Source organism: Psammomys obesus, unplaced genomic scaffold (assembly GCF_907164565.1).
Source record: "Psammomys obesus unplaced genomic scaffold, mPsaObe1.curated_primary_1811, whole genome shotgun sequence".
Classification (NCBI taxonomy): Eukaryota; Metazoa; Chordata; class Mammalia; order Rodentia; family Muridae; genus Psammomys; species Psammomys obesus.
Genome location: NW_026585987.1, coordinates 12,754,798 through 12,779,726, shown reverse-complemented (window position 1 = coordinate 12,779,726; position 24,929 = coordinate 12,754,798). Strand labels below are relative to the sequence as shown.

General features: G+C 38.0%; 2 protein-coding genes across 2 annotated transcripts; one reads left to right on the top strand and one right to left on the bottom strand.

The window, feature by feature from the left end:
• Positions 1–155: 155 nt before the first annotated feature.
• LOC129671935 (zinc finger protein 431-like) lies at positions 156–18,547 on the bottom strand. Its single transcript, XM_055601108.1, has 4 exons — positions 18,454–18,547; positions 4,656–4,782; positions 4,445–4,505; positions 156–3,302 (listed from the first exon to the last, which is right to left on the bottom strand). Exons 1-4 carry the CDS (start codon positions 18,454–18,456, stop codon positions 1,739–1,741), a joined length of 1,755 nt encoding a protein of 584 aa, XP_055457083.1. The 5' UTR covers positions 18,457–18,547; the 3' UTR covers positions 156–1,738.
• LOC129671936 (gamma-aminobutyric acid receptor-associated protein-like 2) lies at positions 11,867–12,337 on the top strand. Its single transcript, XM_055601109.1, has one exon. It carries the CDS (start codon positions 11,870–11,872, stop codon positions 12,215–12,217), a length of 348 nt encoding a protein of 115 aa, XP_055457084.1. The 5' UTR covers positions 11,867–11,869; the 3' UTR covers positions 12,218–12,337.
• Positions 18,548–24,929: the final 6,382 nt, after the last annotated feature.

Sequence of the window (24,929 nt, the reverse complement as noted above, 5' to 3'; positions counted from 1 at the left end):
ACTCCACATTTGCCAGGAGCATTTTAGGACCAAGGTCAGTACAGCCACAAGTTACCATGTGGCACCAAGTGCAGATTTCCTAGAGAGACCACATTTCTGCAAGGTGAAAAAATTTGAAGACAATTTCTCAGCCTCCACTGACTAATCCAAACAAAGCAAAGGCTCTGCTGCAAAATTTTACTCAAAGAAAAAAACAAATGTTTTATATTTTAATTTTAAAACATTTTACAGCCAAACAAAAGTTTATCACATTTATTTACATTTTACACACTTTATCACATTTATTTACATTTAGAAGGTATTTCCATATTATGAATTTTATGCCTTTGAAGACTACTGTTGTGTGAAAGGGCTTTATCACATTGATTACATTTGTAAGGTTTCTCCCCAGTATATATTCTTTTATGTATATAAAGACTACTGTGACATGTAGTATTATGACTGGCAAAGTCTTTAACATATTGATTACATAATAAAGATGTTACACTTGTATGAATTCTTTTCACAATATAAAAAAAGTAATTTGCTATGCAAAGATATTATCACACAGATAACATTCATAGTGTTGGTTATTCTTCAATATGAATTCTTTTATGATTTTGATATGACTGTGATATGTAAACACCTTTACCACATTGATTATATTCATAGAGTTCTCTCCACTATGTGTTCTTTTATGTATTTGAGGATAGATAGACTACTGTGATATGCAAGGCTTTGATTATACTGACTACATGTAGCAGGATATTTGAGCACATTGTGAACTCCCAGATTGCATACTGGAAAAATCTGTTTTTAGTTGAGGTTGGTTCATCAACTAGCATGCATCTTTAACACAAAAGCTTTCTCTAAACAAGATTAAATAACATCAATGAAGGGTCAAAAGGCAGATCAAGCAACCAGTTACAAGGAGTAAACATAAGAAAACACAGAAAGTAGAAAGGAGGGACACTGAGTTGGAAGGTATTGAAGACAGCATGGAGCAGGAAGAAGACATTTTTTTTCTTTCTAGGACATTGGCTGAGTATGAAGGTCAGCTGTGTCTTTTCTCTGCCTCTCTAAGCTAAGAGGCTTTTTTACCCCAGCATCTGGTTCCTGATTCTTCATTGGTCAAATTGGACATCTGGGATTTTTGCTTTTACAACAATTACATTGGTAGGGTTTTGCCCAGGTATATAGTCTTTTATGTATTTGGAGACTACTGCATTGTGAAAATGCTCCACTATTGTTTGATGTTGGCTGTGGATGCCAAAATGGAGAGAGAAGCTCACCAAGATGCTATGCCTTCATTTTCCAAAGGAGAAGAGGGGTTCAGGCTTATTGGAAAAGACTTGACACCCACTAGTTCACCCCACTTAAATTATTCAAGCCTTATACAAGGTAACTGGGGCTGGGTAAATTTCACCTACCCAAATTATATTCCTTTCTGTCCATGAGAGCAGACAGCCTGCACAAATCTCAATCCTAGCCATAATGAAAAAAGAACACCAGGTTACCTGGGAGTGTTTTAGAACCAAGTTCTGTGTAGCTACAAGCTCCCGCATAGCAGCAAGTGCAGATTTTCCGAGACATTCCTTGAAAGTTCAAACAATCTCAAAACAATTCCTCAGCATCGACTTATTAATCCAAATATAGCAAAGGCTTTCCTAAAACATTTTACTCAATGCCAGAATAAAGGATTTACTATACATTTCACTTAAAGCCAGACATAAAGGCTTTTACATGCCATTACACTTGATCACATGATTTTATATTTGTAAGGTTTCTGTACAGTATGGTTTCTTTCATGCCTTTGAAGTTGAGTGTGATGTGCAAAGGCTTTTCTACACTGATTACATACATAAGGTTTTTCTCCAGTATGTGTTCTTTTATGTATTAGGAGATAACTATGGCGTGTAAACGCTTTAGAACACTGATCACATTCATAGGATTTCTCTCCAGTATGTGTTTTTTTGTGTATCAGTAGGTAACTCTGACATATAAAGGCTTTAGCACACTGATCACATTCATAGGGTTTCTCTCCAGTATGTGATCTTTTATGTATCAGGAGATAACTATGACATGTAAAGGCTTTATCACATTGATCACATTCATAGGGTTTCTCACCAGTATGTGTTCTTTCATGTATTAGGAGATAACTCTGACGTGTAAAGGCTTTTCCACATTGTTTGCATTCATAGGGTTTCTCTCCAGTATGTGTTCTTTTATGTATTTGGAGATTACTGTAACTTGCAAATGATTTATCACATTGATTACATGAATATGGTTTCTCTCCATTATGCATATTTACATGTCTTTTAAGATGACTGTGACGTGCAAAAGCTTTACCACATTGATTACATGCATAAGGTTTCTCTCCAGTATGTGTTCTTTTATGTTGTTGGAGACTACTGTGATATGCAAAAGCTTTACCACATTGACTACATTCATAAGGTTTTTCTCCAGTATGTATTCTTTTATGTATTAGGAGATGACTCTGACATGCAAAGGCTTTAACACACTGATCACATTCATAGTGTTTTTCGGCAGTATGTGCTCTTTTATGTGCTAGGAGAAAACTGTGACATGCAAAGGCTTTCCCACACTGATTACATTCATAAGGTTTCTCTCCATTATGTATCCTTTTATGTACTGAAAGATAAAACTGACGTGTAAATGCTTTCCCACATTGGTTACATTCATAGGGTTTCTCTCCAGTATGTGTTCTTTTATGTTTTTGGAGAGTACTGTGACATGCAAAGGCTTTATTACACTGGTCACATTCATAAGGTTTCTCTCCAGTATGTGTTCTTTTATGTTGTTGGAGATTACTGTGACGTGCAAAGGCTTTACCACACTGATTACATACATAAGGCTTCTCTCCAGTATGAATTCTTTCATGACTTTGAAGACGACTATGACGTGCAAAGGCTTTACCACACTGATTACATTCATAAGGTTTTTCTCCAGTATGTGTTCTTTTATGCATTTGGAGACTACTGTGTTGTGAAAAGGCTTTCTCACATTGATTACATTTGAAGGGTTTCTCTCCACTATGAATTCTTTCATGCTTTTGAAGACTACAGTACCATGTAAAGGTTTTCCCACATTGATTACAGTTGTAGGGCTTTTCTCCAGTATGAATTCTTTCATGACATTGAAGATGACTGTGACGTGCAAAGGCTTTCCCACACTCACTACATTCATAGCTTTTCTCTCTAGTACGTGTTCTTTTATTCATTCGGAGATGATGATGTTGTGAAAAGGCTTTATCATATCGATTACATTTGTAGGGTTTCTTGTTAGTATGACTTCGTTCATGTCTGTAAAGATAATAGAAACATGTGAAAGCTTTATCACATTTATTACACTGATGAATCTTTTTATCTGCATGAATTGTTTTTACAATTTTGTCTAATTTTAAAGAGAATTCAGATAGTAAGTTTTTAATCACTTTGTTTACATTCAGGGTGTTCCCTTCATTATGTGTTATTTTCCATCTTTGAAGATACCTGTAATGTTAAAAGCATTTATTACATGGCTCATACTTATAGCATCCTTTTCCTGTATGAGGTGATTAACAAATGTAAAGAGAACAGGAAAAACTGAAAGAATTACCACACTGAATGCATTCTTAAGTTTTCCAATGTAGTGAGTCATACTATGCAAAGCAAACCAGGACCAAGAAAAGAATCTCCACATTCCTAGTAGATTTTCTGCAGTATGACATTATGAAAATTTTCCCAATGAAGTTGTAAAACCCATTAATTGTAAACTTCATCACATTAAAAAAAGTGTAGCCTAGCTGAGGACTACCACATATTTTCTAATTGCTCTGGGATAGAAATAGGTACATTGCTTCTTTCAACATCACTCATGCATACATGGCTTGTTATCCATTGTGACATATAATATACCTATGAAAGGAAGAATAAGAAAGAAAAGGTTTGCACATTGCAGTCACAGAGATTGACCTTTTTCTCTCCAAAAACATGTTGTATGGGAACTAAGGTTTCTCCACAGCAAGCTTCTTGACTTCTATAAACTGCCCCTCTTATGAAACTTAGCAATATTCCTACAAGTATATGAGTATTACCAGCTCTACTATGGACTATGTGCTTATTAGGTTTTGGACATACACTTATCACCTATTCAATGTGTATACCTTTTGCAATATGTGAGTGGTTGGTACAAGACTAAGTGGATCGGCAGATCAACAGCATAGCTTTAATGGGGCTATGATTCATATAGTGATATCTGTAAAGGCGTTGTTCCCATGTCTTCTTTCTTAAAAGAATGCCTTGAAAACACAAATAAAATACATACCACTGAGGTGCACAGTATTAATAATGATCAATACAGCTAAGGCTGTGTTTATTTATACTATTGCTTTTCCTTAAAACTTCCAGGACACACTAAAATTTCTTCAGAGGCATATTTGTATCAGCTTGCACATGAAAATTACCTTTCATGTCTTCTAGAATTTTGACAATGTTCTTCAATATTGTTGTCTTCCCAATTATAGCCTAAAATAAAATCAGAAAATGTATGATATATTATTGGAAATTATGCAAAATTACTATCTTCAGTGAACCTTAAAATCATGCCTGATTCATTCACCTCATTCTTCCTTCTCAGTTGAAATTACAGAGAAGCAAGAGAAAATTCAGTCTTACCTATAGCAGTGAGGTTCCTGTAGGTCTCCAGCATCACATCTTTGTAGAGACTCTTCTGGGAAGAATCCAGCAAAGCCCACTCTTGCTGTGTGAAGTTCACATGCACATCATCATAGGTCACTACATCCTAAAACATCACAAATATATACACAACAGAAAACACGATATGGACAAAATTGAAGATGTATGCTTCATTGCCAATATATTCATATAATTCTGGTTCTTCCCCAATTATTACCTGACATAGAAGTTCTAACAAAATTACAAAGTAATTTTAGAAGGAAACGTAATAATGAGGTTCACCGCTGTCATTTTTGTACACTTTGAATAGGATATAGCCTTGCAAGAGAAATGCTAAACAACAAATATAGAAGAAAAATCAAACAGATTAACACTATTGAGCACAAATCAGAGAAATTGTATGAACAACTATTAACTACAACAAACAGTGAGCAAGCTGGCTCTACTGGCTCACGACTTTAATCCCTGCACTTAGAGGCAGAAGTATCTCATTGAGTTAGATATCACCCTGGTCTATGTAATGAGTTCAAGAACAGCCACACACACATATTAAAACCCTTTCTCTCCTCCAAAAATCAACCACTCCAACAAGAAAGGTAAAAACAACTCAGAAGTATTTCCTTAAATTCCTAAGATTTATGCATCCCTTCCTGTTCTGTATACATATTCCAGAATTCTGAGGTGCCTCAGTTTAAACAATAAGTTTAACAAGATCTTACTAAAAGGGAATGCATATTTAAACAGTTACAAATGGATAGATGAAAGTGTAAATGTTGGTGCTAAATTAACAACATAGGGCAGGAGATACAGCTCAACAGTGTAGAGTTCTTGCTCGCCCTGAAAATAAAAGCGATAATTTGCCATTACTTACATGGCTGATCACAACTATCCATTATTCCAAGCAGTTAAGGAGTTCTGATGCCATCTTCTGAATATTGTGAGTACCAGGCACACATGAGGTCTATTCATGCATACAGGCAAACTACTCATATTCATTCCAACATAAATTCAAAACAAACACACAACAGGTAGGAAGAATGTCACACCTGCAGTCCAATGACTCAGAAGGCTCAGGTAGTATTAATGTCATAAGTACATATCATCCTGGAAAATAGAATGATACTCTCTGCCAAGTTTTAAAATTCAAAATGTGGGTGAAGCTCAGCAACAACATATGTTTGAGATGTAAAAAACCTACATTCTAGGCCTTGCATCCAATAACATAAAAGCAAAAACAAAAAACAAAGACAAAACCCAGGCATGATGATCTACTTATAGTCCTTACAGTCTCAGCAATCAAGAGCCAAATTCGTTGGATCTTTAAATTTGAGGCGTGGCTAGTCTATAAGCCTACTTTGAGGACAGTCTAACATACACAGAGAAACATAGTCTTCAAATACAAAACAAATTCAAAATATAAAAACATTAAGCTAGCAAAATAGCTTACCACTGAATAAAAATTGTTTCTATTGTATCTTATGTGATCTAGGAATAGAGTTTATTATGGTGAAGGCATGACAGCATGAAAAAGTAGCTGAATAAACAGTTCCAACCACATTATAGTAGACACAAAGAACAGGAAATAGCTTGAGTCTATAAACACTCAAATCCCATCCCCAATGAGGAATTTCATCTAGAAAAGTTTTTCCTGCAAAAGATCCCATAAGCTCCCCAAAGAAAGCCACCAAGGAAAGAAGAGTGTTCAAAGACATAATCCTATCTGAGAGCTTTGTGATTCAACCAACTATATTCTGATTCTTGTCATATAGTCTCATAGTCATCCCAATATAAAAATGCATTTAATCTGACTCCCAGTAATCTCCCTGTCTGCAACAGCCCCTACACTGTCCAAGTGTCCACAGTGTCTTTTGATACTCCAGGAAATCTCTGGACTATCACATTTTGTAAAATAAACAAAACAAGTTGTATCTTACCAACATTCAATGGCACAGAACACTGTTTCCAATTGAGTAGAGAAGAATGGGTACATAGTGAGGGAAGATTGGACCAATAGAAGAAACCCAACAGGGCAAAGACCAAATCCTGAAGTTCTGTCTCAGGCACATGAAGCTTCAGTTTCAAAGAGCTTAGATGACCCTCTCACTGCAACTTCTCATACATCTATTGGTTTGGTTACTTCCACTCCCTATGTGCAGCATCACATCAACCATTTAAGTAGCAAAACCCAAATACTGATGACTGCAACAAACGAGGTGGGGGGGAGATTTATCAAGAAATGAGAAGAACCAAGCCTTGAGGGGCAAAAAGGAAACTGAAAGTGTTTGTCAACAGAAAGTCCCCAAACAAACAAAAACTCAATAAACTCATAAGACAATGTAGTAAAATTTCAGAAGACAAAAATAGGTAAAGTGCTATTATTTCCTAGGGAAACAACCATACAATTAGATTATAATAATTAGAATCATAAAACGTAGATTGCACCACTTGAAAAAAGATATACAAAAACAGACCTATAAAGATAACACTCATTTAATTAATAAACTACAAGATTATAATCAAAATCCAAATCAAAAAATCGGTGGTCAGTACACATCCTGAGCACTCTGTTCTCTCCTTTTTCTATAATAGAAAACAGATTGGGAGTGGAGGCCTGGCTACTCTACTAAAAGTGGAAAAATTAAGAATTCTAATGTTTTAATTTTGGAGAAAGTAGTTTTGACTACTAAAAGTATCTCATTCTCTTATGATTAAGAAAAAAGATGTCTATTAGCATCACTTAGAAAGCATTTTGTTTCCTATAATTGATGATTATATTTAAGTCTGCAGCAGACTTTGAGGAAATGCAAAGTTTTAAAAACCAAAGACAAGATAACAGATATTTTTTTTAAAAAATGTAAGTTTTGTATTAAACACCTGAAGCAGCTTACTTGCTCAAATTCCTTTAAAAGTCATAAAAGCAGTTTTGAAAACAAGTCTCCCCACTTTTATGTTTATGGTTGTATGTGAGAGACAGAATGTTGTCCATGTGTGTACAGATGACACAACAGAGAAGAGGGTGTCTGATCCCCAGAATCTCAAGAAGAAGGTGCTTATGAACCTGCAGACATGGGTGCTGGTATCTGAACTTAGGTCTACCCCAAGAAGAATACTTCCTGAGTGACCTGCTTAGCCCACAAAGTAATTTTCCTTAGTTTTATACAATTAAAAGTCTTTTACAGATTAACAACAAAAAATGAAATAAAGAACAAAGTAAAAAAAAAATTCCTGAGAACTTGATCATCAGGATTAAGATGTAGGGTAAGAGACCAGGTATGATGCTTGTGGACCATCCCCACTCTCTGTTATCTGAGATCCAATACTTAGGGCTGCCCCTAGTGCTGTATCTCTCTCTTTCCCTTTCCACACCCACTGTAGATACCACAGAACATCCTGAAGAATTTGAGGGGCAGCTTCATTTCCTCCTGTCCACACCTCCTGTGCATCCAATGGACCATCCCCACCCAACCTTCCTTTCCTGCCTCATCTTAGTGTCTTAGCATCTACTTGGGTAGACACCCCTTGCTCAAACACATGCCATGCCTTCCAAAAGACCAGGAAGGCTGTCCACAGGTTTACCACACTATCTGTTACCCAAGACCTAATTTTCAGTTGCCCCTAGCACTGGAATAGCACACCAGAGGCAGCATTCCCTCCCCATTGGCCACGCCTCCATAGATCCCTACGATCCCTAATATCATCTGAATACAAATGGAAGAAAGAATCTCAATCATTAAAGATACAATAGAAGAAATGGATACATCACGTAAGGAAAATGTTAAATCTAAAAATTTCATGGTACAAAACATCCTGGAACTCTGGACCTTTATGAGAAGCCCAAGCCCACAAATAATTGGAATAGAAAAAGGAGAATACCAGCTCAAAGGTCCAGAAAATATTTACAACAAAATCACAGAAGAGAATTTCCCTAACTTAAAGAAGGAGATGCCTATCAAGGTACAAGAAGCATACAAAATTACCAAATAATAAAAGATAGTTCCCTTATCACATAATAATTAAAATACTAAACATACAGAATAAAGAAAGAATATTAAAAGGTGCAAAGAAAATCGACCAAGTAAGATAAAAAAGAGATCTCTTAGTATTACACATGATTTCTCAATGGAGACTCTAAGCATCAGAAGGGCATGGACACATGTGCTGCAAACTCTAAAAAGCCACTGATGCCAGCCCAGGTTACTATATCCAGAAAACTTTCAATAATCATAAGCGGAGAAATTGAAGATATTCCATGATAAGTTTAAATTTAAATAAAATCTATCTAGAAATACAGCACATTAAGAAGGTGCTACAATGAAAACTACAACCTAAGAATGCTAAATACATACATGAACACAGAGGAAATAAAAAAATCTCACAGTATCAGGAAAAGCAAAGAAAGGAAAATGCACATGTGCGTGCACATACACACACACACACACCACTACCATCTCTACCAACAAAATAACAGATATGTCAGTGCTCATTCCTATCTCTAACTATCAATGGCCTTAATTCCCCAATTAAAAAAATAACGGCACACATAGAATGATTAACAGAATGGAAGGGAAAACAAGATCTATCCTTCCACTTCATACAAGAAACCAGTTCAATGTGAAGGATATACCTAACCTTGAGGTAAAGGGGTGGAAAAAGATATTCCAAGCAAATGGAACTAGAAAGCAAGCTTGTGTAGGTATTTCAATATCTAACAAAATGGACTTCAAACAAAAATTAATAAAAAGAGATGGGGAAGGATATGACATATGCATCAAAAAAGAAAAAAAAATCCATAAAGAGAACCTTCTAATTCTTACATCTATGTCCCAAACATAACAACACCACAGTTCTTAAAGAAACACTTCTGCAGCTTAAATCACACAGTGATGTTCATGACCTCAGAGTGGGAGTCTTCAATATCTCCCTCACCAATGGACAAGTCCTCCAGACAGAAACTAAGCAGAGAAATGCTTGAGCTAACTGACATTAACAAACAAATAAACCTAACTGAGTTTATAGAACAATCCACCCAAACACAAAAGAATATACCTTCTTCTCAGCACCTCATGAATCTTTTTTAAAGTCACCAAGTAACTGAACTACAAGGAAGTCTAAACGGATAAAAAAATTAAAATAACCTATGTCCTATCAGCCCACCATGGATAAATGCTTCATTTCATCAACAATAGAAACAACATAAAGCTTACAAAGTTGTGGAAACTCAGCAACTGTTACTGAATAAAAAGTGAATTAAGACAGAAAAAAAGAAAGAAATCAAAGACTTTCTAGAATTCGATGAAAATGAATACACAGCATACTGAAACTTATGGGATATAATAAAAGTAGTGGTAAGAGGACAGTTTATAGCACTAAGTGTCTACATTAAAAGAAAATGGAGCAATTTCATAGGAGCAAGTTAATAACACACCTGAAAACACAAAGAAGTAAGCACACCCAAGAGGAGGAGAAAGGAAGAAACTATCAAATTGAGGATTAAAATGAATAAAATAATAATAATAATAATAATAATAATAATAATAATAATAAATTCAAAGAATCACTGAAACACAGTTAGCTCTTTTAGAAAAATTCTTAAAATAGAGAAACTCATTTCCAAATGAACTGAAGGACAGAAAGAGAATATCCAAAGTAATAAAATTAGAAATGGTAAGGGGACATAACAACAGAAAATGGGGATTTCTGAGACTCAGGACTCCTTTAAAAACCTGCACTGCACCTAATTAGAAAATTTAAAGTACATATATTTTATATGTTATACATACATATATATATATATATAACTATTCATATATATATATATATTCATATATATATATGAATAGTTAATTTTCTCAATAGGTACCACATTACCAATGTTAAATCAGAATAACATAGAGAATTTAAATAGACATATAACCCCTAGTGAAATAGAAGAAATCACAACAAGTTCTGAACCAAAAGAGCCCAGGGCAGCATGGTTTCAACCTAGAATCCAAACAGATTTTTAAAGACTTAATACCAATACTACTGAAAGTATTCTACAAAATAGAAACAGAGGTAACCTTATCCAATTCATTTTATTTAGCTAGAGTTACCCTGATACCCAAAGCACATAACAACTCAAGAAAGACCAATTTTCTTCATGAATATAGGTGCAAAAATACTCAATAAAATTCTAGCGGCAACTTATTTCAAGCAACATCAAAAGATCACCCACAATAATCAAATATGCTTCATCTTCAAGATGCTCGGATGGTTAAACATATGAAAATTAGTAAATGTAACTTACTATAAAAGTAAACTGAAAGCAGTAAACCACACCTTCATCCCATCAGATAACAAACAAGCCTTCCTCAAAAGCCAATACCACCGCATGAGAAAAGTCTTGAGAGATTAGAGATACAAAGAACATATCTAAACATAATAGAGAAAATTTATAGAAATCCTATTGCCAACATCAAATTAAATGCAGAAAACCTCAAATCAACTGACTAAATTCAGGAACAAAACAAGGCTGTCCGCTCTTACAATATCTATTCAATATTAAAGTTCTAGCTATGGCAATAATACACCCCAAAACAATCAAAGGAATATAATATGAAAAGAAAGAAGTCAAAGTATCCTAAATGGCAGATGATATATATAAGTGACCCCCAAAATTCTATTACCAAACTTCTCTATGTGATAAACACTTTCAGGAAAGTGGCTAGATACAAGAATAACTCAAGCAAAACCAGTAGCCTTTTCATATAAAAATGACAAATGGCCTGAGAAAGGAATCAGGGAAACAACACCCTTCACAATAGTCTCAAATAATATAAAATGTGTTAGAGTAACTCTAATAAAGCAAGTAAAGGAGTTGCATGATTAAAAACTTCAAGTCTTTGACGAAAAAAATTGAATATACAAGTAGATAGAAAGATTTCTCATAGTTGTAGGTCAGTAGAATTAACAGCAAAAATGGCCATCCTGACACAATCTACAGATTCAACACAATCACATTCAAAATTCCAACAGAATAGTTTACAGACCTTTAAAGGTACATTTCCCTGCTTCATATGGAATAACAAAAACCCAGGATAGCTAATACAATCCTGAGCAAGAAAAGAACTGCATGGCATTGGCATAAAAACTGGGTGTGGTCGCTTTGCCGAAGACTGCGGCTCAAAGAGCCGCCTCTGTTGCCTCCTGCTACCATGAAGTGGATGTTTAAGGAGGACCACTCGCTGGAACACAGATGCATGGAATCCGCGAAGATCAGAGCGAAGTGCCCCAACCGGGTTCCAGTGATCGTGGAAAAGGTCTCAGGCTCTCAGATTGTTGACATTGATAAAAGGAAGTACTTGGTTCCATCTGACATCACTGTGGCTCAGTTCATGAGGATCATCAGGAAAAGGATCCAGCTTCCTTCTGAGAAGGCCATCTTTGTGGACAAGACAGTCCCACAGTCCAGCCTAACTATGGGACAGCTTTACGAGAAGGAAACAGATGAAGATGGATTCTTTTATGTGGCCTACAGTGGAGAGAACTCTTTTGGCTTCTGAGGGCCAGTACTGGGCTAGGTGCACCGTTCCTGCTCGTGTATCTTGTAAATAACCGGCTGTTTTCAGTTACTCTACCAGAGCCTTCACATAGACCCACTCGTGCATTTGTAACTGAATTTATTTCTTAATATATTGGAAGGTTTTGTCTCCTTAGATTAGTAAATTATCATACAGTTTTATCTTCAGTTTTCTTTTTGTGCACTGTCCTCATGGCTGTATGCTCTAGGGAACCAGTACTCTGGGAATCATATTTAATGAAGACATTTCTACAATGAGGGGAGGTAGCTGTGGTTTTAAAGTGAAAAGGAGGGGATGATGGATTGTTTTGGATTATGTTCGAAGTGTTAGATGGCTAAGTATTAAGAGCACCCAAATTAAATCCTTAGCAATCAGAACACCTGCTTCACTAGATTTTGCCAACTGCAAATCATGTTGGACTGAACTAAAATCTGTTCTTCTTTCTGAGACTATTAAGGTAAATAATTAACAATAAAACTTCCTCTTATAAAGGCAAAAAACAAAAACAAAAACAGATACACTGATCAATGGAATTAAATTGAAGACCCAGACATAATTTCTACCACATATAGACACTTGTTTTTAATTAATTAACTAATTAATTTATTCACTTTATATCCTGATCCTACCCCCTCCTCTCTTTCCAGTTCCATCCTCCCTCCCTACACCACCCCTCCTCTACTCCTCAGAAAAATGGGGCCCTGCCCCCAGCAATCCACCCTAGCAAAGCAAGTTGCACCAGGAGTCAGCACATCCTCTTCCCCTGTGGCCTGGCAAGAATATGGAGCTAGAGTAACACTCCTCTATTGTTGTGGGAGTGTGAACTATTAGAGCCACGATAGAAATCAATATGATGGTTCCTCAGAAAACTGGGAATTCATCTACCTCAGGACACAGCTATAGCACTCTTGGGCAAAAGGTGCTCCATCCTACCATAAGGACAGTTGCTCAACTATGGCATAGTTGCATTATTTATACTAGCCATTAACTGTAAACAACATAGATGTCCCTCAATTGAAGAACAGACGAATAAATCTGGCACATTTAAACAATAGAGTATTATTCACTTATCTAAAAAATTACATCATAAAATTTACTGGCAAATGGATTCAAGTAGAAAAATCTCCCCAAGTGAGATATTCCAGATCCAGAATGACAATGATAAGTGGAGATTAGATAAATGATAATCAAGGTTCAATCCATAGACCCAGAGAGGTTAAGTAAAGAGGAAGGGCATAGGCAGGAAGCATGAATCTCCCTGGAAAGGGAAAAAAGAGCACTACTGTGGGTAGACTGGGGCTGACTGGCAATAGGAGGAGGAGGAAACGGGTTGGGGTGGAAGGGAGGGAGGTTCAGTGTAGGAAGAAACAGCTGAAATTCTGGTTTTTTTAGGGGTTAGTATAGAAACCTAGTACACTGGTAAATTTCTGGAATCTATTAGGGTAGATCGAGTGGGTACTCATAGTAAAGTAGCATATGGAGTCTAAACTGGCTTCCTCTGTAGCCAAGAAGAGCTTCAGTGGTGGGACTGGGTTACATTCAGTTGACGTGTTGGTCAAGGAGGTCTTACAGAGATTTTTAAGCAAGCCATGAAGATGCTAGGACAGACTCTCTGAAAACAAACATCGGGGACCCATTGCACTGGACAACTTCCACATAGCACACTGAATTTAGAGTGGTCTAGTAGATGCAGTCTTAGAGCCTTCACCCCTATGTTCTAGTCTATTTTGGGTGATAATGTACACTACAGGCCACAGAAAGAAAAAATCTGGATACCAAGTCAGCTCCAAAATCCTGTACTTACAATCTGTCCTCCTAACAAGATGTGCAGGGGTATGGTGGCACAGAACTTATTTGAGTGCCCAAACAATGTTTGGTTTAACTTGAAGCCAGGGCATGAGAGGCAGCACATGACTTAGATTGTCTGGATGGCCAAGAACCTCAAAGGGACTTAAATAGCAAGTATGGAGCCTACATGGATCTACACGAGGTCCTAAACTTATATGTTATGGCTGTGAGGGTAGTGTTTTTATGGGAGTGGTTGTAGCTCTGACACTTTTACCTGCTCTTCAGATTCTTTTCCTCCTACTGAGATGGCTTGTCCAACTTTACTATGAAGTATTTTGCCTTGTTTTTTTTTTTTTTCTTTCTTGTTTTGTCCTTTTTGGCTCTCCTCTATTGGAGACCTGCTCTTTTCTGAAGAGGAAACAGGAGAGGGAGCGGATCTGGGAGGCAGGAGAATAGAAGGGCTGGGGTGAAGGTGGAAGAACTGGAGGGGAAATGGTAGTTGGTATATACTGAATAAGAGAACATTCCATTTTCAATTAAAAACATTAAATCAACTTTTCCTAAATGAAAATGTAAAGAAGAAAGGAAGCAATAATGAGCAAGAAAAGTGAAATTGTGAAGACAGGAAAAGCATGTTTGACAGATATGGTCCTTACTCTGATTGTTTAGAGGGTAAGCATCACATAGGGGTTTATGACAAGCTCATTCTTGGGCCTGTCTAGTTCTATGAAATCAGAACTTTTGCTCTCAGGACTGTGAAATATTTATCATGCAGGAAACAAACCCTGGGCCATTCTCTTGGGTTATCTTTTACTAATTTGAATTGTGGAATTACAGAGATACCCACACATTTAAATCCAAAAGAATACTCCTGCTTTTCTTTCAAGAAAGGTAATGTTTAAATACTATTTTTAAAAAACAGAAATATATATGTAATATTTTACAGTATAGCTACATTAATTAAAAAATACAATAAACATACACAAACTGATACATAAAAATGTTAAATGTTTTTTTGGAAATTACCAGACTTTGGTTTATTGTAAAATTTTGCAAAGTTTTTCATATAATCCCTGACCCCTCACTCTGAAACAAAAAAAGAAACAATTATTATTTTTCCCCTCTACTTTGTCTGTGCTACTATAAGAAAGGGAGAAAACTTATTACAATAAATAAAAATATAATTGTAACAGAGAAAAATAAATCAGTCTGGATAAATATTAGGAGCATTACCATTAGGAGAAATACCATTAAGCAGTTTAAGAATAAGTTTCTTTAAAAGGTTGCCTTATTAAAATAAATCACACTAAAAATACAGCAGCAGAGAAGGATACATACAAGGTAATTGCAGTCCCATGCAAAAAACTGGATCGTTAGCCAGAGCAGTAGTACTCCGAATCCAACTTGGGATGCTTGTGCAGTCCTTTATGATGGAGCTGTCACTGAACTGATCCAAGTCCGAAGGGGTCTGATGACCTGGTACATCACTGCCAAAGTGTCCAGGTAGCTTTCTACCGAGCTGCCATCCAGCCCATCTCTACCATCATGGAGGCTGTAGTAGCTGCCACGTAAGGAGGTGCTCTGGTTTTTCAGCAAACTATACAGGCTGCCACTGAGACTATTGCCTCGGCTGGTAATCGTGGCCTTTTCCTCAATCATCCACTTGATGGACTTGATGCTCTCATTCATGAAGAGCAATTGGCGCATGAGCTTTACATTTGTGGCTCTGAGGTTAACCATCTTTTGTCTGAGGCTGTGCAGTTTGGTTTCTAACCTCTCCAGGGTGCTGGGATGGCTACGTTGTAGAGAGCCAGAGGCAGGGGAAGATGAAGAGAAGGAAGACACAGAGGGCATGAAGCTGCTGCAGCTGCTGCTCAAAAATGTTAAATGTTTAAGCACATTCCCCAAAGCAAAAATGAAAGTGTTACCATCTACCGCTGGTTAACTGACCAGAAGAAAACAAGGAGATGAGTCACCTGTCTAAGACTATTACCTTTTTGGTAAACTATATTTATTATCATTATTTAAATTCATACAAGTCAGTCTGTTTCTTAACCCCATTTTCACTTTTCCATCTAGTATACCTCATTGGCAGAAAGCTCCCATACCTTCCAAATAAAGCAACTTTCTGCATTTTTACAGTATACTATAATAGTACATTTGTTTATCATCTCCATAACAACTCTTACTATAAAAATATTGACATTTAATTATTTTTCTTTTTATATCATCCCTTTGAAAGTGGTTGCTTCAGCTAGACTCTATGTTCTTCCTGCCCTTCATTTTCTATTGCTACCTGTAGTGTAGACAAGATGGCTGAAGCTCTCTCTCCCACCCATCTGACAAATGAGATTTCATTAAAGATTAAAATCAGGTGGGAGGAATAAGTGCATCCATACTGCTCAGGCTCCAATTACATGCTGTTTGATAACCAACACTGCACTAATTGTGGGAGTCCTTTAAAAGTGTATAATCCTTAAACCATTGCTATTGTGTTCTCTCATTTAGCACAATGTCCTCCTGAGCCACTCAGCTTGTCCTAAACAAATGAGTACTGAGGGTATTTTAAAATTGAGGCCACTGTGATGAATATGACTACAGTGAGCATGAGAGTTCTGATACTTTTAAAGCTAATTTCAAGTGTATGAAAAAATATACCTAGAAGATTGCTGGGATCCATAGCAATCCTGTCACTTTATGAGAACTCTGTATACTGTAAACACACATATACGTGGATAGAATGAAATCATGGGAGAACAAGGTTGACTTTATTGTTTGTGGTACTTGGGCTACTTGGGAGTAGGTAGTATGTCCAAATGTAACAGAATACATACACTAAATATGTGTAATTTTACATCAACTATAAAAACATAATATGGTTTTAACTAAATTTAGTTGCCAACTGTGCAAAATCCCAACCTACTTCTATCAATAATTTATTTTGCATGCTAATACACAATCCCCTGTCACATTCTCATTTATTGTTCAATTCTGGAGCATGTTTTATTTTCATTCTTTTTGTTTTCTCAATTAAATCATACAGAAACTCAACCAGGAAAAATGTGAACGTGACCAATGTTACCTATGTGTTTGGAAGGTAAGTGAACACAGACTTCATATCACCCACAAAATAACACAACATGACCTCTGATCTGTTTTATTTCTGAGCCTCCAGCTACTTCTGATCTTTCTTCCAAACAGAAAGGCCCCATTCTCAGAAGCTGTATTTTATGCCAGAGAAGCTTCATAAGAATAGCAGCTTGTCTACTACTTCCAGGAGAGAAATGAAAGGACAAGGGAGATTTCTATGAAGTTAGCAGAAACTATCCCACAAAGGGACAAATTCAGGAGGAGTGGGACAAAACAGTGCTACACAAGAGGAACCACAGCTCCATGTGATGCTAAGAGTTGGGTTTGCAGACTCTCAATCAAGCTCTCCCCAAAGGTCCTGGCTCCAGACTATTCCCAACTCTCCCAAGCACCTTTCTGTTTTCAGAAAAGGAGCTATGTTTTTGTTTGTTTGTTTGATCAATACATTATGGCCTTAGGGAAAGTTCCCAAGGCTTAGGCCTCAGGCTGTTACTGGCTCTGAAAAGCAAGTTACTGGGTTTGAGAAAGAACTATGTCATTCTCCACACAGACAACATAAGGGGAAGCCATGTTTTGTCAGGCCAGCACTCAACACACCAGGTGTCTACCCCATGTAGCAGAACTATGCTTCTCTCAGAAGAAAACTGGACCTTTATGGCACACCAGGCCTTGGTGTTGGCTGTGACCCTGTAACACCCCATGGAGCAGATTGTTAGAGGCCTGCTCTTTGATATGAGGATGGGCCTAGTGGTTGGTTGTAAATTTGGGTTGTCTCCTTTATCACGGTTTGGGTCATATTTCTGGACAAACATGTGTATCTCAGCATCCTAATCGCTAACAGACCTGGATAGCATATGACTAATCTGTGGGGTGATTTAGAGACAGTCCTCCCTCAGCTAAATTCTACTTGATAAATCCTTCACATCATCAGTTCCACTCTTTTACACCAGAGCTTAATATCAGATGCTACCCAACACATATGATGTCGTTTACAACCTCCACAAATTAACTCCAGATTGCTCTTACACCTAAATGTTAAATACCTAAGGTAAAACTTCTAGACGATGCTAGAGATACAAGGCCTCTTCGAGTTTGGTACCCTGCCCAGGATGTTTCTAAACACAAGCCTCTGTTCCAAACACTTTGTGCAGTTGTAGCTCCCAAAATGAAGTTATTCAGATGGCACCGCAGGGTCCACGGAGCAAATAGGACCACAAGGAACCTTACAGGTAGCTACATCTTTCTGCCTGTTCTCACCCAGCCCGGGGAGACCCACCACCCCAGCTCCTGCTGCTCAGCCGTCTGTTCTTCCCTGTTAGGAACAATAACCCTGTGCTCACCATGTCTTGGTTCGGATGTCTCCTGAGCTCCGCTCACAGCATCCAGCAACAGCGCTCAGAGCAGCTTAGACCAACCATTTGAGCTTTCTCGGCAATAAAGGTAAACAGCAGCACGGCCCCGGAAGCGCCCTCCTCCTCTTCTTACTGGATGGTTCGCCAAGGGGTTCTGATTGGCCAGTGAATTTTGAGTGACATGAGCACCTCCCTTGGGGGTAGCATGTGTTGAAAGGACAGAGCTTAAAGATTGCTGACACAGGCTTCTAGTACAGGGCCAGACCTTTTTGAGATCTACATTTTTGCGTTTGCATTCAAGTAGCACTGTGTCTGACCGCTAAGAGCAGACTTGTCTTTTTCAGCACTCAGCCCTGGCGAGGACCGACCACCCCCACTTCTGCTGCTCAGCAGCCCGCTCCTCCCCTTTGTGGGAAGTGACCCTTCCATCTTGGCGACTTCAGAGCTTCTCACAACTCCTATCACAGTGTTCATTAGACACTCCCCCTTCAGGAGGATAACTCCCACAGTTCATTAATCAACTTGCAGAGTAGTGAACAGTCTGTGCCATAGGTGTAAGGGTGCGGGAGTATTAACAATTAAAGAGAGATTTTAGGAAAACAAAGCAAGATTTTTTTTTTTTTTTTTCTTTCTGTGACTTCATGCTGGGGTTAGATAAACTGGAGCTTCTTTTCATTTGCTAGGTATGAAACTCTCCACAAGCCTGGGAGATAAGCAGAAAACAGATGACAAACACCTGGAGCACTATTGCTAGCCAGCACATTTTCCTCAGTGGAAGGGTGGAAAAACAACAACAAAAACTCATAGGTTCTCTAGATGAACAGAACTGATGCATCTTTCTGTGTATGTAGAAAGTGGCTGTATTAGAATGGCTCACAGGCTGTAGTCTACCTAGTCAAACAATGGCTGTCTACCAAGAGAAAGTTAAAAACTAAAAGAGAGGTTCAGTCCATGTAGCTGGATGTCTCAGCTGGTCTTCTGTACATACCAGAATTACGAAGAAGGAGGCTCTATTGCCAGAGGGGGGAAAGTGATCATACTAGCCAGAGTAGGGCAAGCAGAAAAATAGAAAGAGCTACCATCTTCAATGTCCTTTATATATGTAGGCTGCCACCAGATGCTCTGGCCTAGATTGAAGACGGATCTTATCACCTGAAAAGAAGGGTTTTTCCACTTCAAAAACTACAATTAAGAAAAATACCCTATATTACCCAACTGCTGGGGTTTTAGTCAATTCGTTATTCAGATTATTGTTTTTTTCTGGTCTGTGAACCTGAGAAATGGCCAGTTGGGAAAATCGTCTAAAAATGATGACCTCCCACTTATTGCTAATGTCAACTACAGCCAAACCATGGAAACACCCTCTTTCTTGCTCCTCCCTTTAGTGCTGTGACTACACCTGCTTTATTGTTGGCCAGTGAACTCAATTCTTACACAGGTCCCTCTTCATTTGTAAGTGCTCCATAACAGTCAGAGAGTTTGCTGCACTAGTTTAATATTCCTTCGTACTGACCAGTCAAGGCCCAGCTTGGAAAGAGATACAGGACTCTTTCCCAGCATGTGGCAATAGAGGCAGGATTGGGTCTTCAAAGCAATTCTCAGTTACACAGCATGAGGAAAACCTGGGCTTCGGGAGACATTGTTCTAAACAGAAATAAATGATCAACAGCACTTGTGAGAAAAGGAAAGAAATTCTTAATCACTGGGAAACATTGGAGACTAGAAACAAGTAAGAGATGAGAGAAGTGATGCATTTAAAGAAACTCAAAAGGGTGGGACCGGGAGGACATGATGGAGGGGGCTACAGCAGGATACAAAGTGACTAAATTGTAATAACTAGTAATAATAATAAATAAAAAGTTTTTAAAAAGAAATAAGCAAAAGAAAAAGAGAAGAAGAAACCAGCCGAGCTGCCTGGTAGTGGTTAGAACACCTGAGACACTCGGAAGGGACACTCTTCAACTTGTTGAGGTAACATAGGCTGTGCAGCATGCTCCAGTTTCCCAGCTTTTGTGAGCTGTCACCATGCTGGGATTAGTTTGCTGATACAGCTGTCTCTGTGTCATTTGTACTTCCATAAGTAATTCTTCACTGATATTCCTATAGGTAACCCCAATATAACTCATGGCTCTTCAAAAAAAAAAAATCAAAGTTAAAAAGTGAAACCAATAATTGGCTTGTTAAAACTATAAATGTAATAGAAAAAAAACCACATAGCTGTACTGGCTTTGAAGAAGGTAAGGCCATTTCCTGGAAGAAGGAATGGCATCAGTAAGGTAAGTTTTGACCTTGCTCATGTGTGCAATGTTAGCTGCTGAGACATATAACCTGACACAGCTACAGCCAAAGGCCTGTGCCTTAACTTACTGAGCTGAGTTTGTCAGGAATGATTGTATGTATCTTCTTAGCACAGTGCCATAATCGTAAATTCAGTACTCATTGGCTGAAGCAAGCCTTCCCAAATTGTACACACAACAATATGGTCTGTCTTCATTCACGTAACATGAATTAATACATGCTAGAAAATTAAAAAAAACAGTCCCCCCTCTAGTAATCAGGCTCTTTTTCATACTGGTGACAACAGCAGCTGATTGCCTGCACTGTTTCTTCTGTGTACACAATAAACTATTCCTTATCTTCTGGTCTGAAGGCAGAATCTATGCTCCTCATGCAAATCCTTTACCCATTACTGCAATGACTACATGACTCAGATGGGTAATTTAGAAACTCGGGGTAGTATAGACCTTTACTTTAAGAATTTAGTTGGTTTAATCAAGAGGACAGCAATACCATTGCCCTGTGTAGCAATAGGATGGATTCAAGGCTATCTGAGCCAACATAGGAAACGTCTCAGAAACATTTTTCTAAAAGGCTGGAGGTGCAGCTGTTCTAGAATTCATATCCATTTCCAGGATATGAATTCATATCCATTTCCACGCACATAAGAGATCAATACAGAAAAATCTCTTTCATGATAACATGCATCCAACTCTGCCTAATGCCCAAGGAAGGGCAGGCAAGAACAGATTGTACATTCCACATTTGCTGTCATCCTTGACTCTTTTAGGTTCAGGTCCCAGGTTGTACTTTAAATAATTAAATAGGGAAAGGAGACTGCAAGTGTAGCCACTGAGTCAGATGGAGATTTACAGAACAAATCTACCTGTTTGATCATGATGTATGATCTAAAAGAGAATTAACAGATACAGCAATGCCACAGTTCTCACACATACCAAGGACAAAGAACACAAGCATGGAAAGCATCAAGAAAAAGTCACCTAACAGCACTTTGGTTCTTATATGTACAGCTCTGCTGAACTATTCTAACCTCAGAATGAGGCTGCTTTTCCTTCTGAGCAAGATGGGTCAGAGGAAGGCCACAGCTGCTTCCATGCAGGAATAGGGGTGCATTTTAAGCAGCCTAGCCTGCTGTCTGTCTCCCTGCTGTGGCATCATCATAGTGAATTCCATTTTAAAGCTTTTTTTTTTTTTTTTTTTTTTTTTTATGTAGATGAATGTTTTGCCAGCAAGGTCTGTGTGAAGTACCTGCAGAGACCAGAAGAGAGCACTCTATCCTTTGGAATTGGAGTTACAGAGCTCTTTAACAATCATGTGGTTTCTGGCGATGGAATCTATGTCCTATGAGAGAATATACAGTGCTCATAACTGCTAACCCCTCTCTCCACCTGCTTTTTTTTTTTAATTTAGAATATATTTTTATACATTTTAATGAAAATATATTACAACAGTTTTTGCAATATTTATCTTTTCAAATTCATCTAATATTTATTCCTAATAATGACATGTGGGGTGTGGGGTGGGAGCTGGGAGCTGCTACCTCAATGAGGTAACTTTGTTTTCTTAACTTTATACAAAATATCTATTTTCAAGATTGATTCTACAACTAAATTTCTAGTTCATCAGAAATGTCTTTCTATCTGAGTCCTTTTACCTAGCCAGTCTACCTTTCTCTTGACTCCTCCAAATCCATGAGGGCTCCTTAGCTTGCTTTCCTCATATCCTGTTTCACCAGCCAGCTGCTTCTTTGTGGTTTCCGTAAGTCCAGTGAGAAAATCCCTGTCTCTTACCTGGAGCTTCTTTCCATGAAGGTCTTGCAAGCCAAGAGAGAGAAGAGAGCAAGAGAGGGGAGAGAGGGAGAGAGGTGGAGAAGGAGGGAAGAAGGGAGGCAGGGAAAGAGTGAGAGTGAAGGAAGAAAAAAAGAGGAAGGGGAGATGAAGCAGGAGGGAAGAGGAGAGTGAAACAGAGGGAGATAGACAGACAGACAGACAGACAGACAGATAGATAGATAGAACACCCAAATTTAGAGCACCTGCCAAGTTGTCCAAGTGATATAAAAAAAAAGAAGTCTCTAGCTCCTCCACTATACTCTTGGCAGGCTGAACCTAGTCACCCTCAAGGTGGGGGGGTGGTTTAAAGAAAGTCACTAAGGGAACAATCCATTTCACGTCTCCCTTGTGGCCACACAAGGCCGTCCCGATGACTTTGCCTAGGGTCACAAAGCAATGACCACTTCTCTCAAGTAATTTGCCTTAAAATATGCAGGAATGTCCATTCTATAGCATTCTTATCGATGGAGGCTTTCAAAGACACAGCGAAACTGAATCTTTTCAGAATACACCTAACTTTATCTGACAAGAGCACTCTGTCTAAGTTTGCATACTTTGCTAAAAATTAGGTTTTCTATAAACCATATTCAAATATTCTGCAACAACTTCTGCCTTCCTTGTCCTCTCTGAATCCCAGATTGTTCCCAGCCAATTTCTTCCTTGTTATGCATATGTGAACATGTATGCTGAATGAAATTTGTTGAATCCATTTCTAATGGTTGTGCATATATGGTTTTAAGACTAACCACCTTGCATTATATAACCAAATAGGGAACTCATCTTTGCCTGATGCTAATTCTCCCATTTGCAGAAGAGTTCTACTCTTTAATTAGCAATAGGATTTGGGGAGTGCAAATCATCCACAGATCACTAGGAAACCAAGGTGTGTTAAACACACAGCAGCCTCTTCTCAATGAAGGAAATAAAACACCTGCATTCAGTCCTAAAGGCAGAGCGTGTGTTTTATAATTCACCTGGATACACTTTTGCTGCTTATGAAGGCAGACCTCACCCACCTTTTGCTATAGAGCAGACCTTATCCAAGTTCCCCAGATTGATTATTCCAAACTCTTTTCTCCCATCCTTAGGGAAAATGTCACATGTACTTTATGGCCTGCTAACGTCTATGCTGTTGGGCAGAGCCTACATTAACCTCTAGAAATTCTAGCCCTAAAACCATTATAGTCACATCTAATTTGGGAAAGAGTTCCTTTGTAGTCACACCTTAAGCTTTATTATGAACCTGCAATTGGACTGATTATTGTCTGGAAATCTTTCCCTAAGTTGTGCTGTGTTTTAATATGTTGACAATGAATTGCCTGGTATTGGAATCCAACCTGTCTAATCCAGGTTGACAATGACAGTCTGCAGGAGGTTTTCATTCTCAGCTCATGTGTGGTTCGCTTCCCTGTCTGATATCTGCAGGAACAGAAGTCTGACAATCCAGTGACCTAGAAAGACTTGGACAATGAGCATAACAGGAATAGAAAACTTGGGGAGGAAAATTCCTCAGAAATTAAAGAATTCAAGTTTCATTCCCAGTACGTAAAGCAGCACACTACAGTCTGTAACTCGCGATCAGGGATTCTGACAATATCTGGCCTCTCTGGCCAACAGGCATGACACAATCAAGAAAAATACTCATACAATTAAAATAATGATGAAAATTCTCTTTGGGGAAATAGGTAGGTAGATAGATAGATAGATAGATAGATAGATAGATAGATAGATAGATAGATAGATATACAGAGAAACAGAGATACAGAGACACACAGAGAGACACAGAGAGACAGAAAGAATTTATACAATAAAACTTATTGTTCAGGCTGATCATGGTTGCACATTATTTTCAAACACAGTACTCAGAACACAGAGTCAGGGAGATTGCTGTGAGTTTGAGGAAACCCTGTGCTACATAGTCAACACACACACACACACACACACACACACACAGAGAGAGAGAGAGAGAGAGAGAGAGAGAGAGAGAGAAGAAATGAAGAATAAAATTATGTAAATAAAAAGGAGCATTGGAGAACTGAGATGATGTGATACATCTTAAAGTCATTTTTGCTTGTTGCCAATAGTGCCTACCCATGCAATGATTTTCAAAATTGAACATTGCCAAACATGGTAGCACTTATTTTTAATCCCATCATTTTGGAAGTTATTTCGTATCTGTTAATCTTTTTATTTTATTTTATTAATTATACTTTATTCACTTTGTATCCCCCCATAAGCCCTTCCCTCCTCCCCTCCCAGTCCTACCCTCCCCATCCCCTTCTTCACATATGCCCCTCCCCAAGTCCACTGATAGGGGAGGTCCTTCTCTCCTTCTGA

What these genes read in the sequence shown, in the direction of transcription:
- LOC129671936 (XM_055601109.1), top strand. Translation starts at nt 11,870, where the DNA reads ATGAAGTGGATGTTTAAGGAGGACCACTCGCTGGAACACAGATGCATG.
- LOC129671935 (XM_055601108.1), bottom strand. An exon ending in CAGGAACCTCACTGCTATAG is followed by an intron (nt 4,506 to 4,655) that starts GTAAGACTGAAT and finishes ATTTTATTTTAG; the next exon opens with GCTATAATTGGGAAGACAAC. An exon ending in AATTCTAGAAGACATGAAAG is followed by an intron (nt 3,303 to 4,444) that starts GTAATTTTCATG and finishes TTATCTTTACAG; the next exon opens with ACATGAACGAAGTCATACTA.